This window comes from Cryptosporidium ubiquitum, assembly GCF_001865345.1.
Source record: "Cryptosporidium ubiquitum isolate 39726 chromosome Unknown contig_3, whole genome shotgun sequence".
Lineage (NCBI taxonomy): Eukaryota > Apicomplexa > Conoidasida > Eucoccidiorida > Cryptosporidiidae > Cryptosporidium > Cryptosporidium ubiquitum.
The window spans coordinates 307747-332882 of record NW_021639817.1 but is presented as its reverse complement, the minus strand read 5'-3'; the positions used below and the strand labels follow the sequence as shown (position 1 = coordinate 332882).

The 25136-nt window shown below is 32.1% G+C and overlaps 11 protein-coding genes across 11 annotated transcripts; 5 read left to right on the top strand and 6 right to left on the bottom strand.

The window, feature by feature from the left end:
* Positions 1-386: 386 nt before the first annotated feature.
* On the top strand, positions 387-2036 carry cubi_03476 (uncharacterized protein; the record flags this gene model as incomplete). The annotated part of the gene is made up of 1 exon (XM_029020489.1): positions 387-2036. One exon carries the CDS (start codon positions 387-389, stop codon positions 2034-2036), a length of 1650 nt encoding a protein of 549 aa, XP_028874933.1.
* Positions 2037-2682: 646 nt separating this feature from the next.
* On the top strand, positions 2683-4428 carry cubi_03475 (uncharacterized protein; the record flags this gene model as incomplete). Its single annotated transcript, XM_029020488.1, has 1 exon — positions 2683-4428. The coding sequence occupies one exon, from the start codon at positions 2683-2685 to the stop codon at positions 4426-4428; it is 1746 nt and encodes a 581-aa protein (XP_028874932.1).
* Positions 4429-5511: 1083 nt separating this feature from the next.
* cubi_03474 (uncharacterized protein) lies at positions 5512-6249 on the top strand (the record flags this gene model as incomplete). The annotated part of the gene is made up of 1 exon (XM_029020487.1): positions 5512-6249. One exon carries the CDS (start codon positions 5512-5514, stop codon positions 6247-6249), a length of 738 nt encoding a protein of 245 aa, XP_028874931.1.
* Positions 6250-6456: 207 nt separating this feature from the next.
* Positions 6457-8256, bottom strand: cubi_03473 (uncharacterized protein; the record flags this gene model as incomplete). Its single annotated transcript, XM_029020486.1, has 1 exon — positions 6457-8256. The coding sequence occupies one exon, from the start codon at positions 8254-8256 to the stop codon at positions 6457-6459; it is 1800 nt and encodes a 599-aa protein (XP_028874930.1).
* Positions 8257-8796: 540 nt separating this feature from the next.
* Positions 8797-10017, bottom strand: cubi_03472 (uncharacterized protein; the record flags this gene model as incomplete). The annotated part of the gene is made up of 1 exon (XM_029020485.1): positions 8797-10017. The coding sequence occupies one exon, from the start codon at positions 10015-10017 to the stop codon at positions 8797-8799; it is 1221 nt and encodes a 406-aa protein (XP_028874929.1).
* A 413-nt stretch (positions 10018-10430) lies between these two features.
* Positions 10431-13604, bottom strand: cubi_03471 (formin 2 domain-containing protein; the record flags this gene model as incomplete). Its single annotated transcript, XM_029020484.1, has 1 exon — positions 10431-13604. One exon carries the CDS (start codon positions 13602-13604, stop codon positions 10431-10433), a length of 3174 nt encoding a protein of 1057 aa, XP_028874928.1.
* A 657-nt stretch (positions 13605-14261) lies between these two features.
* cubi_03470 (protein kinase) lies at positions 14262-16985 on the top strand (the record flags this gene model as incomplete). Its single annotated transcript, XM_029020483.1, has 1 exon — positions 14262-16985. The coding sequence occupies one exon, from the start codon at positions 14262-14264 to the stop codon at positions 16983-16985; it is 2724 nt and encodes a 907-aa protein (XP_028874927.1).
* Positions 16986-17071: 86 nt separating this feature from the next.
* cubi_03469 (protein kinase) lies at positions 17072-19057 on the bottom strand (the record flags this gene model as incomplete). The annotated part of the gene is made up of 1 exon (XM_029020482.1): positions 17072-19057. The coding sequence occupies one exon, from the start codon at positions 19055-19057 to the stop codon at positions 17072-17074; it is 1986 nt and encodes a 661-aa protein (XP_028874926.1).
* Positions 19058-19462: 405 nt separating this feature from the next.
* cubi_03468 (uncharacterized protein) lies at positions 19463-20361 on the bottom strand (the record flags this gene model as incomplete). The annotated part of the gene is made up of 3 exons (XM_029020481.1): positions 19463-20125; positions 20184-20267; positions 20320-20361. 3 exons carry the CDS (start codon positions 20359-20361, stop codon positions 19463-19465), a joined length of 789 nt encoding a protein of 262 aa, XP_028874925.1.
* Positions 20362-21459: 1098 nt separating this feature from the next.
* On the top strand, positions 21460-23910 carry cubi_03467 (P-loop GTPase; the record flags this gene model as incomplete). The annotated part of the gene is made up of 1 exon (XM_029020480.1): positions 21460-23910. The coding sequence occupies one exon, from the start codon at positions 21460-21462 to the stop codon at positions 23908-23910; it is 2451 nt and encodes an 816-aa protein (XP_028874924.1).
* Positions 23911-24017: 107 nt separating this feature from the next.
* On the bottom strand, positions 24018-24776 carry cubi_03466 (uncharacterized protein; the record flags this gene model as incomplete). The annotated part of the gene is made up of 1 exon (XM_029020479.1): positions 24018-24776. The coding sequence occupies one exon, from the start codon at positions 24774-24776 to the stop codon at positions 24018-24020; it is 759 nt and encodes a 252-aa protein (XP_028874923.1).
* Between the last annotated feature and the right edge of the window lie 360 nt (positions 24777-25136).

Sequence of the window (25136 nt, the reverse complement as noted above, 5' to 3'; positions counted from 1 at the left end):
CTTGCAAAGTATTTAATTGTTTTTACTTATGTGTTTGGCGGGAAAATGTATTTTATTTCTTCTTTTAATATCTTGCATGTTGCAATCCTCAATGTAAACATTTATACTGAAAAAAAGTGCGTGGCAATGAGGAGAAAGTAGGAAAAAAGAAAATTGTAATAACTAAAAGACTATTTGTAATCTTTAAATTGTAGCTTTAATTTTAATGACAAATTTGTTATGAAAATGTTTCTAAAATTTAATTAGTTTTGTATTATTTGTCAGGCATATACTGACATGGTAACGTCTCTTATTTGCAGACATACTCGAAAAAAAATTAGATATTCAAATCAAAAAATAATTAAAAAAAAATAATTTAATTCAATTTCAAAATACGCACGGACAATATGAAGTTAAAAGCCTTAATAATAATACAAATTCTATTTGGATGGTTTTCTTTTTCTCATGGATTTGCTTCTGTTAGTGTTTCAGCATCAATAGGATTGCTAGGAGGGACAGCTGTTTATTACATGCTTACTCAAACAAATAGAGGAACTCTTGGTCAAATATTGGCGAGTAGGAGATGCCCAATACTCGAGAATGGAACAAAGGATAAACTGGTATATATAGATACGTGCAATTGGGATGGAGAAACGAAAACCACAATGGCTGGAATATTGTACTTTTACTCTTTGCTCGTTTCAGAGTTTACAGATAAAGTTCTAGATCTTGATTCCGAAACTCCGATACTTCCATGGGGTAATTTTGACATTGAAAACGATCCAATTAATGAAGTTGGGAAAATTAGGGATTATCTAACATCAATTTCTGGGGGATTTGTACGCCTTAACATTACAGAAGTTGATCCTTGGAATCTTTATCCACTTGGAACAGCACGATTCATTTCGGAAAATAGAGATAAGACAATTAATAGTGTGGAAGAGTCTATTTCCAATACAATTAATAAAGCCTCAAACGCAATGGAAAGTTCAAAGAAGAATAAAAAGAAAAATGAACAAGTTAAAGAAGAGGGGAAAAAACAAAATAGCATAGAAGGTGGCCTGTCTGATATGACTAGTGTATCACATCGCAGAGCAATTTCATCTAGGTCTCCAGTACATGCTAAGAAGAATAGCGACAAGGTACATTATGAAGCAACTCCTTGGACACCAGAAGATGACACTTCTTGGGGAGAACTTACTGCTATATATAAATATTTAGAAGAAATCATGAAAAATAAGTATGTTGTATCAAAGGAAAATGTCACTTACAAAAATAGAAAGATTGAAAAACTTGCTCTTGCTTTAATACTTTACTGGAAAGAAAGGCAATATGATATTTCATCAATAGATCCAATTAATTATGATGCAAGCAAATTCAGGAAGTCTTTTGGAGCTTTTGAAAGATCTTATGCAGCAATTACTGATATTGCTTCTTTAGGCCATGGAAAACGTAACGGAATCAGAATTGCGCCTTGGAAAATGATTCCTGATTCTATGTGGAAAAATAACCCATTCCAATCTTTTGAAAGAGTTGTATATGCTGTTTATTCTGATGAAATTAAAAAGAGTAAATATAATTCACTTAATTGGAATGTTTATGATTACTCAATTGGAGTAGTACTCAATACATTTTCAAGAGATATTGGTATTCATCAAGTATTTGGGCAATATCAAGAAAAAGTTCATAAACTTAGTAAATTATACAGTTTTAACCCACTTAAAATCAAAAAGTATTCACAGGAAAATGGATCTTTTGTAGAAGACAAAAAAAGGTCCAGAAAGGAATCGCAGCCTCAAGTTGATACAAAAACTCCTATAGAAAATGAACACAAAAACCCTGAGTCCAATACCGATCAAATTACTAATCAAGATAAGGTTGAAAATACAAGAGGGTTGTCTGAGGAACCGGAAGCAAACAGTAATCAACCAGAAGTACAAGATCAAAGTAATAATGACAAGAAAAAAAATAAGGGTAAAAAAAGAAAGTCAGATGAGGGTAGAAATGAAGGTAAAGCAAAGAAAAGAAAGGTATTTGCAAAAAAAAAAACTGAATAATTATTTAATCATAAGGTTTATAATATTAAATAATTTAACATTCTCAAATTCCCCACATGCAACTTTGCATATGTTAAAAAATAGGATTAGGCGGGAGGTTCAAACGGGTTAGTATGTCTTGTTATTTCGAGTTATTAAATTAGCCGAAAATAGTTGTGCTAAATATATTTGGTTAAAGAATGATAGTTTTGAATCTAAAATTACCAATAGACTTGAGATAAGTTTTGTAAAAATAAATAGTGAACACATAACTTTTTATATAATAAGTATAATATGTAAATATTAGTTAGGGAGGGCGGTAGAATGGAGAGGTTTAATTAACAAATGAGGTATCGAGCTGTGAGAATGCATAGTTGCAATATATGAAATAAATATTAAATAGTAAGAATTATATAACGAATAATCACGAGCGAATATTAAAGGAGACATTAAATAAAATAATTAGGAAAAAATTAACAAAATAGTAGTGGGGATTATACTATAAACTGCATTTTAGACTCGCACAGATAAAAATTAGTTTATGTAGTTATATGTGTAAATATATTTAAAGTATTTATTTATTGCAGAAGGATTTGAATAAAACTGCTTTAATCTGTGGACAATTTTGTAAGAAGAGAAAATAATTTGAATTATAGAAAAGATTAAAATGAAAGGAAAAGTATTATTATTATGCTTTATAATTGTGTTATTGGCTGTGTTAGTATCTGGTGGATCACTGGGATCATTAGACGTTGCACTTATTGCCGGAGCAGGCGTTACATTGTTTGGAAGTTTAGCAGGTACTATAGGTGAGAATATTTATCTTTCCATGACAACAATGAAAAGAGGAACAGTACCGCAAGTATTATCAAGTCTGTTCTACCCACTGAATCCAGAGGATCCAAACTATACAAATGGAGTACCGACAAGTACCAGTATAGATTTAACAGGGTCAGATGGAGAAACGGTCACCATGGCTTCAGTCATGCTTTATTTTTTTTCCTTGTCTAGTATGAGAAACTTTAATGGCGAGCCAAAGGATTTAGACAACCAACCATTATTTCCGTGGGGGCCATTATACTCTTATCAGCACCCCGTAGTGACAGTTTCTCAAATTAGATCGTGGATCATGAGACAGGAAAATAAAGTAATAAGCATTCCGTTGGATAAAGTTGCATTATATGATTTATATCCATTAGCTGTCATTAGAAAATATATTGAATTTAGAGGGAGGCGTAAAGGATATGGCGGAAAAAGCACTTTATCAGCTTTTCAAAAAAAGTATTACTGCCCAAATTGTGAGATTAAGCCCTTTTTGAGAGATTTCTTCCAGGGAAGATGTTTTTCAAAAGAGAGATGTAAGGGAATTGGGAATCCCAATGTTGTTTATTGTGAACCTGGATGGAAGATACATTCTGAAAGTACTACATTGCCACCGGAGGAAAGCAATAATGAGAACGCTATAAACTTGGAGAGAATTCCTTCTTCAATAGAATATCTTGGAAACATTTATGAGCATATTGAGTTACAAAAGTATGAGCTTTCATCTGAGGCTTTAGAGAAGCTTTCACCTAATTTATTGCTTTCTCCTGAAGGACTCTTTGGTCTTTCAGTTATTCTTTATGAAAGACAATTGCAGTATCTCCTAGGTAATGTGGAAAGATCAAACTACAAGGAAAATGGTTTTAAGAAATGGTTTAGAGATCTTAAGCAGAAGATTTTTCGTTTTCTAGATTTTGGGAAACAAACTTATGGAGGAGAAAAAAAAAAGAAACCGATGACTAGGGCAGCATGGAAACAATATCCAGATTCGCTTTGGAAGAAATCTCCTTTAAAAACTTGGGTTCATTCTGTGGAGAAAACCAGATATTGTACTTTAACAAATATCAAGTATAATACAAGAAAATGGAACGAAATGGATTATGTTATTGCTGCTGTATACTATTACTTTATTAGATGGCAGGGAATTCCTCAAGTTTATGGCCAATTTGTAATTGAGAAAAGTAATTTAGAAAAGCTCTCAAAAGCAACTCAAAGACTTGTTAACTCTACTGTTGTTGAAACTAATCTAGAGCCTTCTGTTACTTTAACTTCTACACAAAGCCCTGATGAAACCTTCATTACTGAACCAAATGCTGGATATGAATCTGGAACTTTATCTACCTCTGCTACACATGATACTTTAACATTTACAGCTCAAGTTAGCTCTAGATTATCTTCTAGAGAAAGGAAGTCTCTAAAGGGGAGTACCTCAGATAATGTTCAAGATGGTAAATTAATCTATGATGATGCCCAAAATATCGATGAATCTGAATTGTCCGGAGATGACAGATTAGAAAGTAGTGGTAATAAGTATTTTGCATATAAGGATAGCAATGAAGCCAGCATTAAGACTGTTGGAATTGCTGAATAAGATTAATTCAAATTTAATGTTTCGTAATGAGCAGGTTTAGCTCCCAAACAACCATTTAACAAATGTTTATTTGTTTTCAAATTAATGAGCAACTAATTTTGTTAACTAAAAAGAAATTCGAAGAATTTATTCTGAATTATCAACTTAGTCAAATTAATGACATTGCCTCAGTGGCAAACTCTGGAGTGCTTTCAAAATGCTCTCTTCTTTAACTTTGACTAATAATATTAACATTCTTTGTTCTTTAAACTTCATCTTAGAATTCATTTAGCTACGAAATTTTTCTCACATCCTTATCTAAATAAGTGAATTTCGCAACATAAACTTGTTTATTTGATAACCCTAAAACGCACTACTGAGATTCCAAGTGTCTTTCTAAAAGATCCTTCCCCTCTAGGCTAACTGCCTACCGTTTATTCTGCATATTTATCCACGCACTCATAAAAATATTTACAGATTTATATTTACACACTTGTCAATATCTAAAAAATTTTAATCTAATTAGTAATGCATTAACTTTGTCCTTGTTTACATATATTAAAATATAATTACTTCAGAGTTCCCGCCAAATACGTTAGGCGGGTGAAACTTTAATATTATAAAGGAGTAATGAGTGTAGGCAAGGTATGTGAATAAAAAAAAAATCAATGGAATTAATATGTAAATGGTAACATTCCAATAAGATACCAACAGATAAAATAGCAAATTAGTTGAATGAATTGTGGTATTTAAGCAGTATCTTGGTTGGAGTTTTTTTTAGCAAGCCTACTTTCTTTTTGTAATATTAATAAGGCGAGGAAATATATTTAAAAATCAACTGAAAAACACGTAATCAATTTTAAGAGGTAAAGTGAGAATCTGTAGTTTCTAAGAGCTAATTTATATTTGAGAAAGAAAATATCAGAATTTGGAACATTCAACTTTGTTTAGTTCAGGAGGCACTTTTAAATAAATATTTCAATCGTTTTCAATAGTATATATATATATATATATATATAGTATATTTTCTTTTGCGAGCGTTTGTATTGACATCTAAAACAGAAAATTGATTGAAGCAGACCATACAGTAAATATTTACCTAAAATGTGTAGTTTTGGATCATCAGGTTTATATTCAGTCCCTCCTTCGGAGAAATGCCGAAAGTATGCAAGGCAGCTCAAGTTCTTGTTAATAATTGAGTTTATGACTCTTATAATACTATTTGTTTTGGTTCCAACTGGAGGAACTGTCTGGGTTTTATTGCAGGTTTTCTCTATCATTCTCGCATATATTTCAGTTAAGGATGCTAATGCATATAGGCCTCCAATATTACAAATGTACATATTTATTTCAGCTTTAGGAACTCTCTTCTGTACTATTTATTTTGCAGTTTCACTTTCTATTGCCGGGTCAGCATTAAGTATTGCAGCCTGCACTCTTTTTGCAGTTAATGCTTTGGTTCTGGCAGCTTGCACTCGAATTTCTTGGCAATTATTTAAAGAACTTATGCTATGCTCTCCGTTGATCACTGGTACTACAGGAGCTTATATATTTGGTACAGCAGCATCCAATACGAACAACGGGCCTTCAAGCCGTTCTAACATGAATAATGGGCCTATTGAAATGACCAATGATAGAACAAATGTATCAAATCCATTCACTGGCTCAAACATTGGTTCTTCTGGCGGTTTTGTTCCTTTTGGAGGCGAGGGATATAAACTTTCTGCAAGTAAACCATCAGTATCTAACGAAAAACCTGTTACATTGGGATCCAACTCCAAATCTATAGTAAAGGGGGACTCAACAAACAATAGTAATAATGATATTAAGTCTCTAGTCTAATTTATTATGAATAAATCTATTTTAATTTGAAATAATATATAAATAGTATCAAATTTTTCTGATTTCATTCAATTTTTCCCCTTTTTTAGACTATGGTTTTAATTCTCAAAGTATATTTGTTTTAGAATTACTAGACTTTGGATAGTATAAAAAACTGAATTGTAATGCTAGTTCTTTTTTTGATAACTAACTTGGGCAAATTGACAACTAATTTTGTTGTGTAGTATGAGCAATAAGTTCTTCCATAAGAAGATTTCTGTCTTCATTTTGAATAGATAAATCCTCTGTAATACTCCACAAAAGCTCCTGCTGTTTTTCTTGGTTGGCAATTCTAGTGTTGATTTCCATTTCTTGATCCAGCATTGAGTCAAGGTTGATTTTTAGGTCTAAGGATCCCTTTGTTACTTTGAGCTTATCAGTAGTAATTCCAGACTTTTTTTTAATTTGTGAATAGGGATTTTTCTCTAGTTCGCTTTCATCATTAGAGCTTCTATTCGTCAATTTCTCATGTATTTGCATAACGAATTTGTTTTGCTTTTCGCAACTAAGCTTTCCAAGTTTTCCAGATTTAGATCCCGTATTGTTTTCTAGACTGCCGAGAATATCACCAAGAGACTTTGAGGCAGAGCTCTTTGAATAAGATGAGTTTCGGTTAGTGTCCTCCCCACTTGCAATTTCCTTTAAGCAAGAACTTAAAGGTGATAGGTGGAATGATCCCAGTCCCTTTCTCTTCAATTCTTTGCGTTTGTAAGCTTTATTATTAGGTACACTGGAAGCAGGTTCTTCCCGATTGCTATTTACAGGAGTCAAGCCTGTCTTTAAAAGCTTAATGTCCAAAGTATCAGGACTAAAGATAGATAAATTAGGACTCAGTTCTAAGTTCAAGCTTTTCCTAGTCTTTCTAGAGCTTGAATTAGTAGGCGTTGAAACCAAAATGTTATTAAAAAAATCATCATCTGTTTGGTCTTTGAATCTCTTTTTGATCAAGTTATTTTTAGCTTTTAAGGTTAAAATATTCTGTTTGTATGTTTCAGACTTTTCTTCTGAATCAAAATGGGAATTTTTTGGCTTTGAATTCCCCTTCTCTTCTATATCTTTAAGAATAGTATTCTCTGGCTTCTTTACTTTGGCCTCAATTGCCTTTTTCTTTTTAAGGTTTTCTTTACTTTGGCCACTATCTTGAGACTTGTATTCATCATTATTCTTGTTTTCCTCATTGTCTAATACTTGGCCAGACACTTTTCCTGTCTGTTCATCATCTTTCTTTGTAGTTTTCTTGGCCTTAAGAGGTTTGGAGGCAGATCTAAAATTTTGAGTGTTATCCAAATCATTGCATTTCAACCTTTTAATTAACTTGAAATTTTTATTGTTATTTTCTTTGTCTTTTTTCCTATCATTCTTACTAGAAACGGTCTTATTAATATTACTTATGCCACTCTCGCTTCCTTTTCCACTACAAATGATTCTAACAAAATTAATTTTTGGGGGCGAATCACCTTCATCATCAGTATCTTCAATAGCCTGGTTGCTTTCTTTCCGGCTTCTCTGATCATCACTTTTGTAATCGGAATTTGGAGAACCTGGTAGAGAATCATAATAAGAACTTGAAGGGATGAGCTGATTTAAATGAAACTCTGTGTTCTTTATTGGCTTTCGGTCCAAAATTTGTATACCATTGCTAGAAGTTGCAATATTTAGTATTTGTTGGAAAGAAGAAATTTTTTCTTTATTAGCATTTCCAATCTTGTTTAGAAATTTCTTTTGAGATATATTTGATATCTTTAGCTCATTGTCATTATTAACGTTGGTTGGTCTGTTCCTTCCCCCATTAAACTTTTTACAGGTTTTACTCGCACATTTATTAATTTCCTTGCAAATACCCCTTCCTCCTGTTTTTTCTCCAATATTAAGTATTTTCGACTTTGTTACGTTCCCTCCACCGCAAACCCTCAGAGAATTGTCTTTTATCTGCTCCTCCCTTAGCCTGTTGATTGTAGAAAGAAACATCAAATTCAGTTTTCTTTTTTCTGACCTCTTTTCCTTTATTCCACTTTAACTTTAACATGAAGCCAAAAAAGCTGAAACCCACCCTCCTTTATGCCAATTTTTCAAATAAAAACCTTTAGTTTCCTCCCAAACTCCTAATTATTTCTAATTTCTACAAAAAAAAAATCGAATCTTCAATTTTTTTCCAATCTTTTTAATTTTACATTATTTTTTTTACAGTTTTTTGTGGGCAAATTGCGCGCCAAATGCCTAACAACCTAAAATTTAGCAGCTTTTCTTAATTTTAATTTTTCCATACCAGTAATGCAAACATTCTGCATGCAATTAAATTGAAAAAAAAAATATTTTCATTTTTGATGAATAATTAGACAGAAAATGAAGAGTAATAAGTGCTCTTCTTCTATGAATTTTTTTTCAAATAGAGAATATGATTACAATGGAATGAATTTTTTACGAAGTTGTCTATATATTCAGAAAAAGAAAGAAATGTAATATAAATGAAGGTTTAGAATGAATAATACTTCTAGTGAGCGCCTTAAACTAAATAAAGAAGTCGTCATCATCACTATTCTTTTTTTCCTCCTGCTCACTTAAGGAATCTACATAGTATGCGTCATCTTTTTTGTTATTTTTGGAGTCTGGAATTTTGTGCCCAGGAGGGAAAACAAGCTGATTATGTTCATCATAAGTTAAAACAGTCTTTGATTGGCAAGATAACCACTCTTCTAGAGATTTGTATCCAAGAAGTTCTGGCTTGAAATTCTTGACATTAAGCCTAGTTAGTTGTCCCTCTATTTCTGAAAGTTTTAACCCATTCTTCTTTTCACTAATTGTGATACTTGAAAACATCTTCTCCAGTACCTTAACCATAACTGCTCTTCTTTTATTTCTCCTAGCGAGCTCCTCCTCGTCGATATCTTCAGATTCTGAGCCAGATAATTCATTTTCATCGCTTTCAATAGAATCATTTTCTGAATGACTATCTTTTAAAGATTGTTCTTCTTCCTCATTCTTCTCATCGTCAGAACTCTCCGAGTTTAAATCCTCATGAATATTCAGGCCGGTATTCTTCCTGGGAATATCATTTCTAGCGCAGAAAGCTGCCCACGAGTTATGTCCCGGCTTCACATTTTTCCTGTGATCAATCTTTCTATTTTGAGATCTTCCCTTTCTCCTACCAGTACCCCCTGCTTCTGAGTAATTTATTTCAGGAGGAGCAAATTTATTCGTGCTTGAAACAACTGTAAATCCTTTGATTGAAGATGATTCTAAATTACCACTTGATTTGTCTCGAGATTTAACCACTTCCATACCTTTTTGCTCACCTTGGGGTATCTTACTCAACTTTGATTTCTGATCTGCAGTAAATATAAATAGCCTAGTCACCAGATCCTCTTTACCACCTTTTGAGTTCAGACCCCTCAGCTTGCACTCAATCTCCAGCTCTGACTTACTTAAACTGTTCCATTGTCTTTCTTCATATAAAACTGTTTTGCCTGAATTACATCCCTCTGCTTCCTTTGAAGAAGATGACAAAGCAACTGGCTTGTTCCCTTTCTTTACCTTTTCTTCTTCGTTCCCGTATTTTGTTTCGAACTCTTTCATTTCCTCCTGATGTCTTTTCTGTGCCTCCTCTAAATGTCTCTGGTACTGCTCCTTTAAAACCCCCCTCTTTGACTTAATTTCCTTCTCTATTGACTTAATCTCCTCTTTGTGTTGTTGAATCAAACGACTTCTTTCTTGATGGTAATTTCCGCTCATCTCTACTAACTACTCTACTATTCATTTACTTTATTTATTCGGGAATTTCCCGCAAAAACATGTTTTTTTTGGCCCATTTTTTGCGATAATAAAATGACAAAGTAATTAATGGATGAAGTTATTTAATAACAAAGTAAAGAGGAACATGGTTAGTTATAATAAATATATATGCAATTTCATCGAATTCTACTCAGTAGTATCAACTAAATTACAGAATAAGGAAATTTTTTAAGAAGATAAGCTTTGAACTGGTAAGAACCTAAATATATAAAAGTTTAAAACTTAGAATATGCGTAACTCCACAACCAGAAAAATTTGATTATATTTGTTTCTTGATCTACCTCTCTTTCTCTTTTTCCCTTTCCTTCTCTCTCGCTCTAAATTGGAGATTAATATGAGTAATTGACAAATATTTATAATGGGTAATTAGCTTGTTTGGGATTCTTCAAAGTAATGGGAGGAGGAGGTCTAATAGGTAGTTTTATAGCATTATTTCTTGAAGAATGAATTATTATAAGGTTTTCAGCTTCCTTTTTACTCTTGTTATTCATGTTAGATGAGAATGACTCCTTGTATTTACTGTTTTTTGAATTTGAATTGTATTGGGGTTGAATCTCTTTTTTATCCAAAACTTTATTTTCTGTCTTTTCAGGACAATTGGAATCAGTAATATCTGGAATTTTTACCAATGACTCATTTGGAGAGTTTTCAACTAAGGGTGTTGAGGATATTGAACTAGTGTTTGTAGAGTTGATCTTTGATGGAGCGTGAATTAAACTTAAACTTGAAGAGTTTAAACTTTTGTCATTTGGGAAAACTAATGAGGAATCAACAAGTAAAGGAGAAAATCTTGATGGTTTTTCTCTTATATCTTTACAGCATGATGAAAATTGTAATATAAATATGTTCATAGTTTCAAAAAATGGTTGAATTATTGATGCCCTGTTCCCCTCAGGTAAATTTTGGCCAAAATATAAGGCAGTATCTACAACCTTCTCAACAATTCTATGGTAGCCTTCAACTAAAGCATCTAGACGTTTTGAGTATGACTCGAAAAGATTCTCAACTCTGTCATTGGTGAATTTTTGCTTTTCTACTTCTAAAATAGCAAGTTCTTTTCTCATATCATTAATACAAGAGAACAAAGCTTCCACTGAAATCTTTGAGGCTTCTGAAACTGCATGTAGGTCTGTTGAAAACTGGTTTAAATTAAGCTTTGGATTTGTTAGAGATAAATTGGCTATAATATAATGAAGAGCAGTAAATGAAGGATCAATGGTTGTTTTAAATTCAACTAATCTTAATAGTGATGAAAAAGAGAAACCTTTAGTTTCGAGTAGTGACCAATTAATAGAACCATTATTAGCAACATGGGAAATTGAAGATATATTACTCATTGTGGAAAAATTAATTCCATGATTTACATAATTTCCCAGAAGTAAGAAAGCTTTTAAAATTAATCTCAATTTGTTTGAGTTTCTAATTTGAACTGAAGCTGAATAAAGAGTATTTAAATTTCTTTGAATGTCAAATTCTGATGCGTCAAGAATGTGTTCAAACTTGAGGAAACGTAGTCTCGTCATTGGATTTGAAATATGAGAAAATTGGCTTAAAAACTGTTCTAGTTGGTGAAGCTCTTGTTTTGAATTACTTTTGATTTTCTCCAATTCCATTTCTGTTGGTAGAACTTGTTCGATTCTTTCATAATCTTCAAGAGTCAAACTAGAAATATTGAAAGAGTTTAATATCTCTATAATATAATCTGTTGGTACTGATAACCTGGCCAAAACTATTGCCATATTCTGAGCTCTTTTTTGTGACAAGAATGTCAGAGGTAGCTGTTTTTGAGATGAAGTATTACTGGATTGACTAATTTGTTCATCCTTTGATGATTTGCTACTCCTTCCATTTTTATTATCGTAAGATTTTTTGGTTTGACTTGAAAGATCCGAACATTTATCCTGGTTAAGTAAATCAGGGCTGTTAAAACTTCCTGGTGAAGAAATTTTATTAGAAACTTCTTTATATTCACCAGTATTCAATCTTTCTAAAGTTCCTCCTTGGGCTCCCATTGTATTCCCTGTTTTTGTGAACACTCTAGATAAAGTTTCCATATGAACCAGAGTATTTGCCATGTGAATATCCGTTATAGCCATTGGAGAAACAGAATCTGGTTCAGGAGAAGCCGTTCCTGTCTTTGATTCATCCATAATATTCAGTTGAAGATCTTCGATTGAAGAATTCACAGGTGAACTCAAATTACTGGAGTCGCTAGGAGAGACAGGAGGAGACTGGGTATGAGAATTTAAGGAAGTATACAAGATTTCACGAAAGATTGTCTTCTGAGCCATTTCCTCAGTTAATGGCTTCCAATGAATTCTTCTACCCAATGGAAGAACCTTCTTTTTATCCTGAATGGACTTACCCTTTGAATCCTTTTCTGATCCTTTGAGAGGAAAGGCTTTTGGTTTCCCTGGAGATTTAATATTTAGTGGTAATGGGGGAGCTTTTGCTCTCAGCAATGCAACCAGCTGAGAAGTTCCAGGTTTCGAACCAGAAGTCTGTTCAGGTACAGACTCTGTCTCATATTCGGGCTTTGGATCTTCATTGGACTCTGGATTATCACTGGAATCGGGTTGGTTACTAAGTTCTGCAGTTTTGAAAGAACCAAAAGCCTTAGCAAGTGGATGGATGTTCCTTTCTTTATTACTATGGACTGTACCTTTATTAGAATCATTTTTTGTCGAAGTATTTGTGCATGAGATTTTTTCTATATTAGAATCATCTTTATTCGTAGTAGAACCTCTCTTTGGACTTTCTTCTTTGCTACAAATAGTTAGATTTTGAGATAATGAAACCGAAAATTGCTTATTTTGATTAATATTTTCATTCTTTGGTAAAGAACAATTAATATATGTAGGGCAATGGCGATTAATTTCGTCATGCCTAGCCCAACCTATAGCTGAATACATTATAAGATCCAGCTTAAAACATTGAGATGGTGCAAAAGAGTTGGGGATAGATAATATAATATCGTCCTTTGTAATATGTATCACATCATCCGGATTTCCTCCCCTTGCTAGTGAGTAGATATTGAGTCCATTCTTTCTATCATAAATCCTCAAAATCATCTCTCCCTGAAAAATTAAATAAGTTGATTCACCATTATCCGCATTTCTAGTAAAGTCTACAACCAGAGATGAACAAACATTGTTAGCGCATTCTTGACAGTTTTCTGTTCTAGAAGATGAGATAACGCTATAAAATGAATATCCATTCATTATCAAAGTTTGCCGAGGGACTTTACTCTTCTTCATGTCGTGAATATGTGACATAATAAACTCCTTGAAATTTCCAGACTTTTGAATTGTAAATAACTCAATACTTAAACTGTCTATATTACATGGAATGTGATCTAATATTGCAATCTTCAATCTTTTTGGCCTATAGAAAGTTGTTAAAGATGACGCACAATATATTGAGCGCTCTTCTGAAATCTTCAAAGATGAATCATTTCCAATATTTGGTCCAGAGCTTGACCCAGTTCCAGAGCTTCCAAGTATTCTGCTCACTAGGCTTGTAATCATCCTTCTTTTTTGTAAATTCAGAAGATATTACTTGTTGATTGACTTTTACTTATATTATTAGCCTAAATTTTGTCGGATACTATTTGTTTTGCATTATATACAATATTCTTAAAATATTAATTTCAGCCTTTAACTTCAATAACGATGTAACAGTATTTAATTAAAAAAAAAAGATTATTTCCTAAATCTCACAAATCTCAAAAAGCTGATTAATCTTCAAATAAAAATCTTTGATTTATTTTTTCTTGATATTATTTGTGTATTTCTTTGTATTTATAAAATTCCGGTATATGTAGTATCGTTGTTTTTTATTTAGAAAAATAATTAAAATTACTTTTAGATCTCCCTTATTACCCGCCCAAATTTGGTTCCCACATTTTTTATTTTATTTTAAATAAGTTTGGGGAATAAAAACAAAAATAATTCAGCAATGGCCAAGTAATTCCCAGTTAATTATTGATATGGGGATTAAATTGATTAATTAGCTTCTGAGATTAGTAAACTTTCAGCTTTGTGTTTTTTTGAATTCCAAGAGCGATTTTGAATTAAATATTTTAAATAACTAAGTGAAGAAAAAGTGGAAATAAGCAAAGTAATTGACTTCAGGATTTTCATAGTAACCAAATAACTAGAGTTCTTGATTAGATGTGAATATTGATGTTTTCTTCTTTGATTTCAAAACTATTCAATGATTTACCAAGTAATTTTGGTTATACAATAGGTGAGAAAGTAAAAGGTGATGATTACAGTATTTGGACTCATTATAGAGGCTACAGAAAGAATAAGCCGGAGCAAACCTGTAGTGTTTTTTTTTTTGACAAAAATCGGAGTTCTGGCAATGAAAATGTTCTTGGATTCATCCCAATAGAAACAGCCAAAAAGCTTGCAAAAAATCAATTCCAAAGATGCAAAAGCCTAATACACCCTTGTATTCTAAAAGTATATGACACCTTAGAAGTTTCAAACTCTTATTATATAATAACAGAACCGTGTGTATCGCTTTACAACCTTTCATTAAGCATCAATCACACTTTTGTTACATATACTGATGATTCAAAAGAATCAGAATATGAAATAGGTTTTCCGAAAGATTGTATTTCAGGATTGTATGAGATCATAAAAGGACTGAAGTTCTTACACAATGATGGAAAGCTTTTACATGGGAATATTAGTCCTTTGACAGTTTATGTCAACTTTGATGGTTCTTGGAAACTTGGAGGATTTGAAAATACCATTTTAATGAGTGATACAAGTAGTTATTATATGGATGAAATTTCAAAGCAAAGTACTGCTTATAATATAATGGGGTGGAAATTTGCTAAAGTCTCGAGAAATCCAAAGAGTCTCGACCTTTGGAATCTTGGGTGCCTGATTTATTGGTCATATCAGGTATCTTCCAACTTAAATCCATCCGAGATTTACATCGAAATTACTGACCAATCAAAAATTTCTCAAAGAAAAAAGATTGTTGAATCATTAAAATTACCTTATATGAATGGAGATGTTCTTACTATGGAAAACGATTTGATCCCACGCTGGTTGTATGACTGGTTAAGCGACTTACTAACTTGCATGAATACAAATAAAGAAATTAGCATAGAAAATGGTCTTGCCTTAATTAATAACAACTCTCCTTTTGTGGAGCTCATGAATCAACTAAATGATTTTATGTTAAAATCATCAGAAGATAAACAAATTTTCTGTACTCAGTACCTTCCGCACTTACTTACTAGTATAAAGGTGCATGGTGACAGTTCTACTAATATTATTGTCATTCAAAGAATTCTTGAAAAGCTTTTATTAAACTTTAGTCAATGCACTCCCAGCATATTCCCCCTGGTTTTAACCCTGTTGGAACCTTACAAAGAAATTCGAACTTGTCCAAAATTTATTTTGAAATCATTCTATACAGTCACAAAGTTTCTTCTCTGTCAAAATGATAGATCAATCAGATACACTTTACTTAAAAATATTTCGAAGTATGAGAGGTTCTTGTTAAAGGATATTTTTCAAAGTTGTATTGACTCAATCTTAATTGGATTTCAAGATACCACCAATGTTATTAGAGAAACGACTCTTCAAAGCATGATTGTAATCATTCCTCTTCTTCTTAAGGAAGACACCGAAAAAAGTCTTTCTAATGAAGACGAAATCCAAATTTCAAAAAGTAACAACTCAAAGTCGAACGCATCCAGTGACTTTATGTGTTCCATTAAAGAAGGATGGAAGAAGAATAGTGCTGCTTTCTTAAATGCCTTTGGAGGAAATAGTGGCTCTCAAATTGCCGTTGACAAGCTTGTATGTGCAATGTTTAGCCTCTCAAAGGACCCCGAAGTCATAATCAGAAGCAACACCGTCATTTGTTTTGCCAAGTTAATGGGTGTTTTACCAGAACAATATCACTCAACTATCTTAAATAAGGTCTACCTTTCTGTCATTAAAGACCCTTTCCCCATATGTAGAAGGGCTGTTATCCAAGCTCTTCTTTCCACCATTCAATTTTATTCTCCTACCGTAATTACTCAACAAATCCTCCCGGTTGTTTCAGTTAATGGCTTCATTGAAGGCCAACCCGAAATTATGGAAATCTCTCTAACTTTTGTTAAAAACGCGATCAATATTTTAAGCCCATATATTGAAGAACAAGTCAAGCTCAAGCAGGAGCAGGATAGGATTAAACTTGAGGAGGAAAAATTGGAATCTCAAAAAGAATCAAAACACAATGCTGCCTTAAATAATAATGCTAAATCCTCTAATAATATTTTTGATCAACAATCTGCTAACCTTCAAAACAAACATATCACTAATTCCAACTTATCTCTTGAAAAAAATAATAATTTGCACAAAGATAAGGATATTTCGACTAATAACACTAATTATGTACCTGTTGATAGTAGAATCCATGTTTATGCACAAAATATGCAATTAAAACCCACTTTTAATGCTGATATGGGGGTTGGAACATTAGTTGGGGGAAAACCAAATGAGAAAAAAGATGTGGATTGGAATGAATTTGAAAGCGATTTGTTTGACTTCGGTATTTCAAGTGGCCATAATAGTGGCAATAATGAGTCGCTTTCTTCTGAATCTAATATAAGTGAAGAAAGTAAATCTAGATTTAAATCTAATGTTGGATCGTTTACTTTGAGTAATTATCAGAGGAATTGCGCCTTCAAAACTGAGTCTTCAGGTGTTAAAAACTCACCAAGTTATAATAATAATAATAACAGTGATAATAAGAAGGAAATAATAGGCCTTCCGCTGATTAAAGTTGATCAATTTTCTACCAGTAAGAATTCAAAAGTGGAAAAAATACCTGGGAAGAAATTATCTACTAAATTGGACTTAGACAGTGATGATTTTTGGAAGGAATTTGAGTAAAATACTTTCATTATTAATTTTTTTTTCATAATAACTAAATATTGACTACTAATTATTCTATCCTATAAGTATTAAAGTAAAAGGTTCTACTGGCCAAAAAATGTTAATAGATTTTCTTCTATATCTAATATACTGCTCTGATATAGCTGCTCAAATATATTTGTTAATTGTTTGAAATTTGGCCTATTTCTAACGTTTCTTCTCCATGTTTTTTTTATTATAGTCTTTATTACTGATGGAGTATTTTCTGGTATAATTAACTTTTTGTGCCCATATCCTACAGATGCAACAATGTGATTAATATTAAGATCTTCGTGTGGAATTTTCTTTGTAATCATTTCCCAAAGAATAATTCCAAAGCTATACACATCAGCAGATCTTGTAAATCCTTCACCCCTTAGGATCTCTGGAGCCATCCAATGGTGCGTTCCAACACATCCCAACATTTTTCTTGTTTCTAAAGGGGACTCCATTAGAGTTGAAAGACCAAAATCACCAATCTTTACGTTAAAGTTTCCCGATAAAAGAATATTACTGCTCTTTAAATCACAATGTAAGACCCCATTCTCATGTAAATATGCCATCCCACAACAAATATCTCTGGATATTTTTAAAAGCTGGGTGGATGTTAAGTAGGAATTTTTTGTATGGAGTAAATCAAATAGTGATCCATTCGGGACTAATTCTGTAACTAAGCAATATAATGGAGACATCACTACCCCTAAAAATAAAGTCACATTTGGATGCCTAATCCTAGAAATGATCGATAGTTCTGAGTAAAATTCTCTAGCCAAGGCATTTTTATCCCTTCTTCTAAATGCCTTTACTGCAACTGTGATTCCTCTGGTTATCCAGACTGCTTTGTACACTTTTCCGTATCCTCCTTCTCCAATCCTACATTTTAAGTTGAGTTCATTTGCAGGAATCTCAAAGCCTTTAAGATACTCATCATCAATCAATTTCTGTGGAGTAAAAGTCTGTTTTCTAATACACTTAAGTCTCAATTTTAATAGTAAAGCAAATGACATGCGAATATATTTTATGTGTGAAACTTCTTTAATTCCCATTTCTTTAAGTTCTTCGGATCCAATATAAGGTATTGTACAACCGTCAATTTCATTCAAAATAAAGATCTTAACATACTTTGACAACCCAATGCATTTTAAAAAATAAGCTACTTGATACATATTCCAGCTTAAACAACATTCTGCAGAATTCTCTGTATTATAACAATTTAATGCCTTACTTTCAATATCATTAGATACGGTTTTCATTGCATTGTAATTATTGATTCTTGAATTTATACTTTGAAAATCACATTCTTTACAAATAATATCTTCAGTAAAATTGGCTTTGAACCTCATTCTAATAGTAGTTTCTGACTTTTCCTCAGAACTGAATTGTCTAAAGTTATTTTTGTGATGCAGATTTTCAAGCTCATACTTTATTTTCTGTCTTGTTATTATCCCTTTACTCACCTCCATACTTTTATTTGAAGTGATTTGAGAGATTATCTCATCAACATCTTCTTCTGAATTTTCTGGAAACAAATCCAATAACTCATCCTTCCAATTTTCAAACAATAATCTCCTATTGATTAATTCCCCTTTTGACCAATTACTTGAGTACATTAATCCGCTTTGATGAAATATTATCCCTAATCCATCACACTCATTATTTTTAAATTGACCTATAAATTTGATTGAATTTCCAATTGTTTGCATTCCAAATCCATTTCTTACATTATCTTTCCATAATCCCTCGAATTTTTGTCCAGTATATTTTAAGTAAACTCCCCAACCATTTCTTTTAGACATTTGAAACTCTCCTGCATATGCATCACAATTCGAATAAAGAAGAACATTTTCAGTGGATGATCCTTCTTCTTCACATTTTTCCTCCTTTTCTCCATCTAATTCTTCAATTTCTGTTTCTAGAGTTGTTTTATTACTTTCCCAATTTATTACATTACTCAAATTATTGCGATTCACCTCATTAGTTCCAAAGTCATTCTTTAATAGCTCAAGAATACCATTCCAAAAGGTCTGAAAAACCTCAAGTGCTCTTCTCATTACTGAAATCCAGTGAAATATACATTATAATTCAGTTTCTTACAATAAAGAAAGTATTGTAATAAATTTTGTCCACTGATTATCCTTTCATTAAAATGACCATTTTCTAAACATTATTATAAAAATGAATTCTACACAAGTATGTTTAAAACATGAAATAATTAGCCCTTTAATTTTTACCTAATAAAACCTAATAATTTATTTCCTGTATTTGCCGGCATATTTGCAATTTTCATCCTGACAAAAACACAAATTTGCATACCTGTTATTTTTTCCCCATATTAGGCGCCAAAAAAGACAAAAAAGAATAATGCATGCAGAAAAGCATTTAGAAATAAAAAAAAGGTAATTTTAGTTAGAAAAATAGAAAAATAACAATAATGAAGTTGATATTATTTGACTAAATTATTTACCAATGAATTGTGGCCTCAAGTGCCATATATGCCTTCTTCCGCCTCTACCTGCTTGGACTGCAATTTCTTCAACAATTTTCTTAAGAATATGCTTAGGTTTCATTGTTTTATCCTCAATTTCCTTTAATGAAACCCCTTCGCTTCCTTTTTCTTCAAAAATTTTAAAAATATTCTCCTTTAGACTTTCTAGAGAGCTGCTACTTATATTGTTAATATTGGAATTGGATCCTAAAGAATAGTTAGTGTTGCTATCAATATTACCAGAAGATTGACTACTTGATGTAGCCAATTTCTTCCTGGATATTGAAATCATAGAGCTATTTCTGGGCTCGTCTGACATTTGGTCGGTTTTTATATCATAATACATAAATGGTTGGGAGCTCGATTCGTACATTGCTCCGACAATCCTCTTCGTATCCTCGATAGTGGACGACTTTTTGGTTTTTTCTTGGATTCTACGTCTGATATCATCGGTCACAAAGTTCCCTTTTCTAACTAATGTATGAATTTGAGAAGGATACATTGAAATTTTATTCTGTTTATCTGGTGTACTTAAAAATAAATATCCACTTTTTTCATTCTGATTAATCGAATCAGTTTCTGTATTACCTGTTTTATTTTCTGAAAATTTTGAGTTTAGAATTTCCCATTCCCTCTAGATTTTTTAAATTTTAAACAAATAATAAAGTCAACAATTTTAAAATGTAACTTACTTTTCCATCTTCATCGTAATTAAGAGAACCTACTACTTCTCCTGACCTTCTTTCCCTAATTTTCTCCATCACAGAAGAAGGCAGCTAATCATTTAATAGTTAGTCATTTTATTAATCTCTACTCATAATTACTTACCTTTATAATCATTTGATTTTCGAAACATAATGATAGCTCCATTTTATTTAAATTCTATATGGGCCGAATAAGATACAAAACTTGGAAGCCAACTTGCTTTCTATATAAAATCAATAAGTCCAGTCACTCCAAGTTTTTGAATCTTGTTTTTCTTATTTTATTAATTTTTCCGTCAATAAATATTAGAAAATATACCAACTTACCGCCAAAATAGTGGGTCTAAAAGAATAATTAGTTTAATAATAAAAAATAAAATCTTTGCATGGAAGGGCCATAAAATATAAAAAAAGTATAAGAGGGGTTTGGAGTAACAGAGAGAATTATTTAAAAAAGTAACGATAGGAATGAAGAAAGATAATGATATTCTTGCATACAGCATTGAATATAAATACGGAAAGTAATTTTCGAGAACAATATACGATTTTGTGTTAGTTCTCAGAGGCTTCTTGCTATTTGCATCTTTTGAATGATTCCCACTTCTAATTGCATGTAGTTATCTTTACCCTTCTAGTTTCCAGTCTTAAAATGTGAATATCCAACGTTCCTTCACCATAATTACCCATTTCAAAATTAGGTTATTTTGGTAACAATAAGTCTACAAAATAAACACCTCTGTTCGTACTCTTCCACTCTTTGATTCAAATTCATTGTATTTCTCCATTAGCCGTTAATTAGAGTTTTTTTGTGCCAAAAGTTTTGGTGAGAAAGTACGCATGCATTTTGAGTAATAACTGGGCGAGAAAAATACCTAACAAAAAAATCAAAACAAATAACTAAAATAAAAATTTGCAGGTTAATCCTCCCTCTGTGAAGTCTGAAGCAAACTTTACTCAGAATAATGATATATTTATTTGTTAATACAAGAATTTATGCTTTGAATTAAAATCGAGCGTGCGCGCCAAAAATGAGGGTGTTTACTAATGGCAGATTGAAATTAATAATAAAAAATCTCTCGTAACTAAATTGTTATTTGGTTTTGCAAAGTCTTTGAAAGGATTTAAATTAGCGTAGTTAACTATAGGAAGATAGCAAATAATTAATTATTACTTTTTCCAAAGAGGCTTTTTTATTATTAGTTCCAACACAATACCTTTAAATTAATATTGCTAATAAAGGAATCTTTGACTTGAAAAAAAAGCCATGAGACAAATTATTGACTACGACTGCAATTTCAAAGAAGAAGTGGGAGAAGTTTTGAAAGACATTTCTGGAAGTCAGAATACATTGAGATTTAATGTTATCAGTATTTTAGGATGCCAAAGCACTGGAAAAAGTACTCTACTGAATACTCTCTTCGGAACGCATTTTAAGGTTCTAGATAAGCTTATATCTGGTTATTGTCAAACTACTAAAGGATTATGGCTTGGATACGGAACACAGCATTTCAACTCCCCAATTTTAGTTTGGGATGTAGAAGGTACTGATAGTTTGGAGAGAGGCGAAGATAGGGCTACTTTTGAAAATAGAGCAGCACTATTTTCTCTAGCAATTTCCGACTGTATGATATTAAACATCCCTTTAATGAATTTAACTACCTATAGCTCCTCTAACTTTGCTCTTTTAAAAACCATCCTGAATTCCTGGTTTAGTCTTAAACTTGACCAAAATGGAATATCTAAAGGAAGCATTAGAAAGACTACATTACTGTTTGCTGTTAGAGACATTACTATCAATGACAATGATGAAATGCTTGGAAGGAAAGTTGTTCAGATTTTGGATCTTCTTTGGAAACAAGTTGCGGAGTCTCAAAATCTTCACGGGAATCAGATTCCGGCATCTTTTTCTGATATCTTCGAAGTTAAGATCTATGGAATCCCATCACTACCCAATAATTTTGATGGATTCAAGCAAGTAGTCAATGGAATTAGATCTGATCTTACTAACTTTATTCTTCCACAAGATTACAGCAGACACATTCCTTTAGAAGGGTTTGAAATGTATTGTAGCGCTGTATGGAAATGTATTGTGGAGTGTCAAGAACTAAATATTCCATCTCAGATTAAGCTTGTTTCAAAGTTTAGATGTGAGCAAACAAAAGATAATGTCTTGAATGAGTATAAAAACTCGATTAAAGATCTTCAAAAGAAAATGGAGAGACGAGAATTTGGGTTTCTTGAATTCTCCGATTACACTTTATTAGTACTTGAAGGTTCATTAACAAAATACTTTGAAGTTGCCTCCAAATATGAACACGAGATGTCCACTAATACATCTATTTCATTGTTGTTATTTATTTTCCATGAATTTCAAAACGCTGTTAATTCCAGGATGTCTTTAGAAAGACAGGATTTGAGACAATACAAGAATATTCTTGATTACTATAAAAAAGGAATTGAAGATCATCAAGGACATTATGATACACAAAGCACTGCAGGGGAAGGCCGCAATGTATTATTTGACTCGTCCTCCTGGATTAATAAGGAGCTTCTTAAGTTTGATTCCTTATCTTTAAAATGGAAGACTGAATTCCCAGGTGTGATATCCAAACAAAATCTAATCTCAAAAATCAAGGATAAATGTGTTCCTGAGATTTTAAACGAAATCTCCTCGAGTTATCAAGGAAAGGAAGTTTTCTTGGCTACCTATAATACCCAAGAGCAAAGAAAGCTTCTAAGCGAGACATTAGAAATCCATTCCAAGAAAATCTATGAAAAGCTTGTGGAAGAATTCTTTGAAAGTTTAATCAAAGATATTCTGAAAGAAATTTCTCCTTTCTTTGGCGGCCATTTCCTTTCAGATCCAAATATCAAATTAGATGATTTCTGGAAACAAACTGATTCTTATTTGGTAAATATTCACGGACTCCTTGTCACAAGATATGAGCAACAGTGGACCACTCTGTTTAGGAGTTCTAATATAAGCGAATTCACTCTTTCAAGTTTAGAGGAAGAAATTGCTCTACAACTCTTATTAAAGTTTATACAGTTACTCCAGCAACAATCCAAGTACTTCCATATTAATATTGTTGAAAGATTTAAAAGTGAATTTGAGCTTGATCAAGACGGAATACCCAGACAATGGATTGGAGAAGATGCCAAGACTATGAAAGAACTCTTCATTAAAGCCAAAACTAACTCCCTTCTTATTACTGGAGTATTCCATCCAAGAAGAGATCAAATAATTCCATTTTCTGGACGATTCTCTAATTTGTTTAATAAGATCATCGAGAATTCCGAAGATCTTTCTGAAATACTTGCATTGAATAGTGGGAATGAAACTGGTAAATTTTCAGATTCATTACTTTTGATCCCAGAAAGTAGTATTAAGGAAATTGAATCTAAAGCATCACAGGAAATTGCCAACATATTTTCAAAAGCTCAGCTAATCCAATCCACAGGAAAACAACCACAGAACATTCCCTGGTGGATTTACTTGCTGATTATTGTGTTAGGATTTGATGAAATTACCTATGTATTAACATCCCCAATCTTGGTTACCTTACTTTTGGTTGTTATTTCTTTTGTATATTCATATTTTACTGGTAACTTTTCTTTATTTTGCAACTACTCACAACAATTTGTCATAGTTTCAAGCAAAATCCTACATTATATTTCAGGAGCAATCCATAATTCTTTAGATAATAGGAAATAGATAGATACTATTTTTAATTTGATTAAACTGTGTATTTTCTAATATAGGAATAGAAGTAAATTATGAAAGAGTGATATTCTATAATTACTTTAACTATTAGTTTGATTCTAATTCAAATGTATTGTGTTAAAAGAATTAACAACTCGAGATGCTCCATATAAATTATCTATCTTTGAGTAGTCCTCATCTAACTCTATGGTTGACATGGATGAATCATTTTTTTCAACACAGAAAGATATTACTTTTTCCTTACTTATTTTTTTATATTTGTTTTTTGACTTACTTGCTTTCTTTTTCTTTTCTGTGTCATCTCTACTCCTCCAAGACATGAACTTATTCCTAATATGGTGTTTTTTGTGATGAGTCTTACTAATTTTGTGCCTCTCCAGTTGACTCTTGACAAACTTCGGATTCTCTAGCACCAACTTTACGTCTGAAATCTTAGAGTATATATATTCTATAACCTCATTCTTTCTTTCTTCTAGTTCAATCTCGTCCATATGATCTGAATCTTTCTGTATGTCCAATGCATTTTCCAAAGATTTTATATGGAGTTCTTTATTAAGTGAAATTTCAATTTCTTTAAATTCCTGGTCTGCAAGATCATAGTAAGGCTTAATGATTTCTCTAGCAGCAGCCTCTGCTTGCCGCAAATATTCTCTTCTATTTTTCTTTGCCTTTTCAACGATTTCCAGAGCCTCTCTCTCTGCTCTCCTCAAATCATTAATTGAGTTCTGAAAAGTTTCTTTTGGACTGCTTTCCTGCCAAACCTTTTCTGTGGCACATTCAATTCGAATTTCTTCCTTTTCCTCTTGTGAAAACTCATTAAAACTACTATGGCTGCAACATAAAAAAATATCAAACATTTTTTCTCATTCTCCTGGTAAAATCTCAAAGAAAAAATTTGCATGCAAAATTTAGCCGTGATATCTGTAATACCAAGGAATTGATCTATTCACTTATGCAAGAACTTTGTAACTTAAACCCGTATTTGACCTTCCTTTTTGAGTAAAAACTATCAAACTTCTTTTTTTAATTCTGTATTAATTTGAATTTTTACTACAATATTTTAATTTTCTCCCAATTTTTCCTCCCAGTCTAATTTTACTACTTTATTTTATACAAATTTGTGAGTGCATTGGCGCCAAATTGGTCAGGCCTTGTGGGGAAGTCACCCGCCCTGTATACATGCAAAATTAGAAAAAAAATATTGTGGTACCGTAATA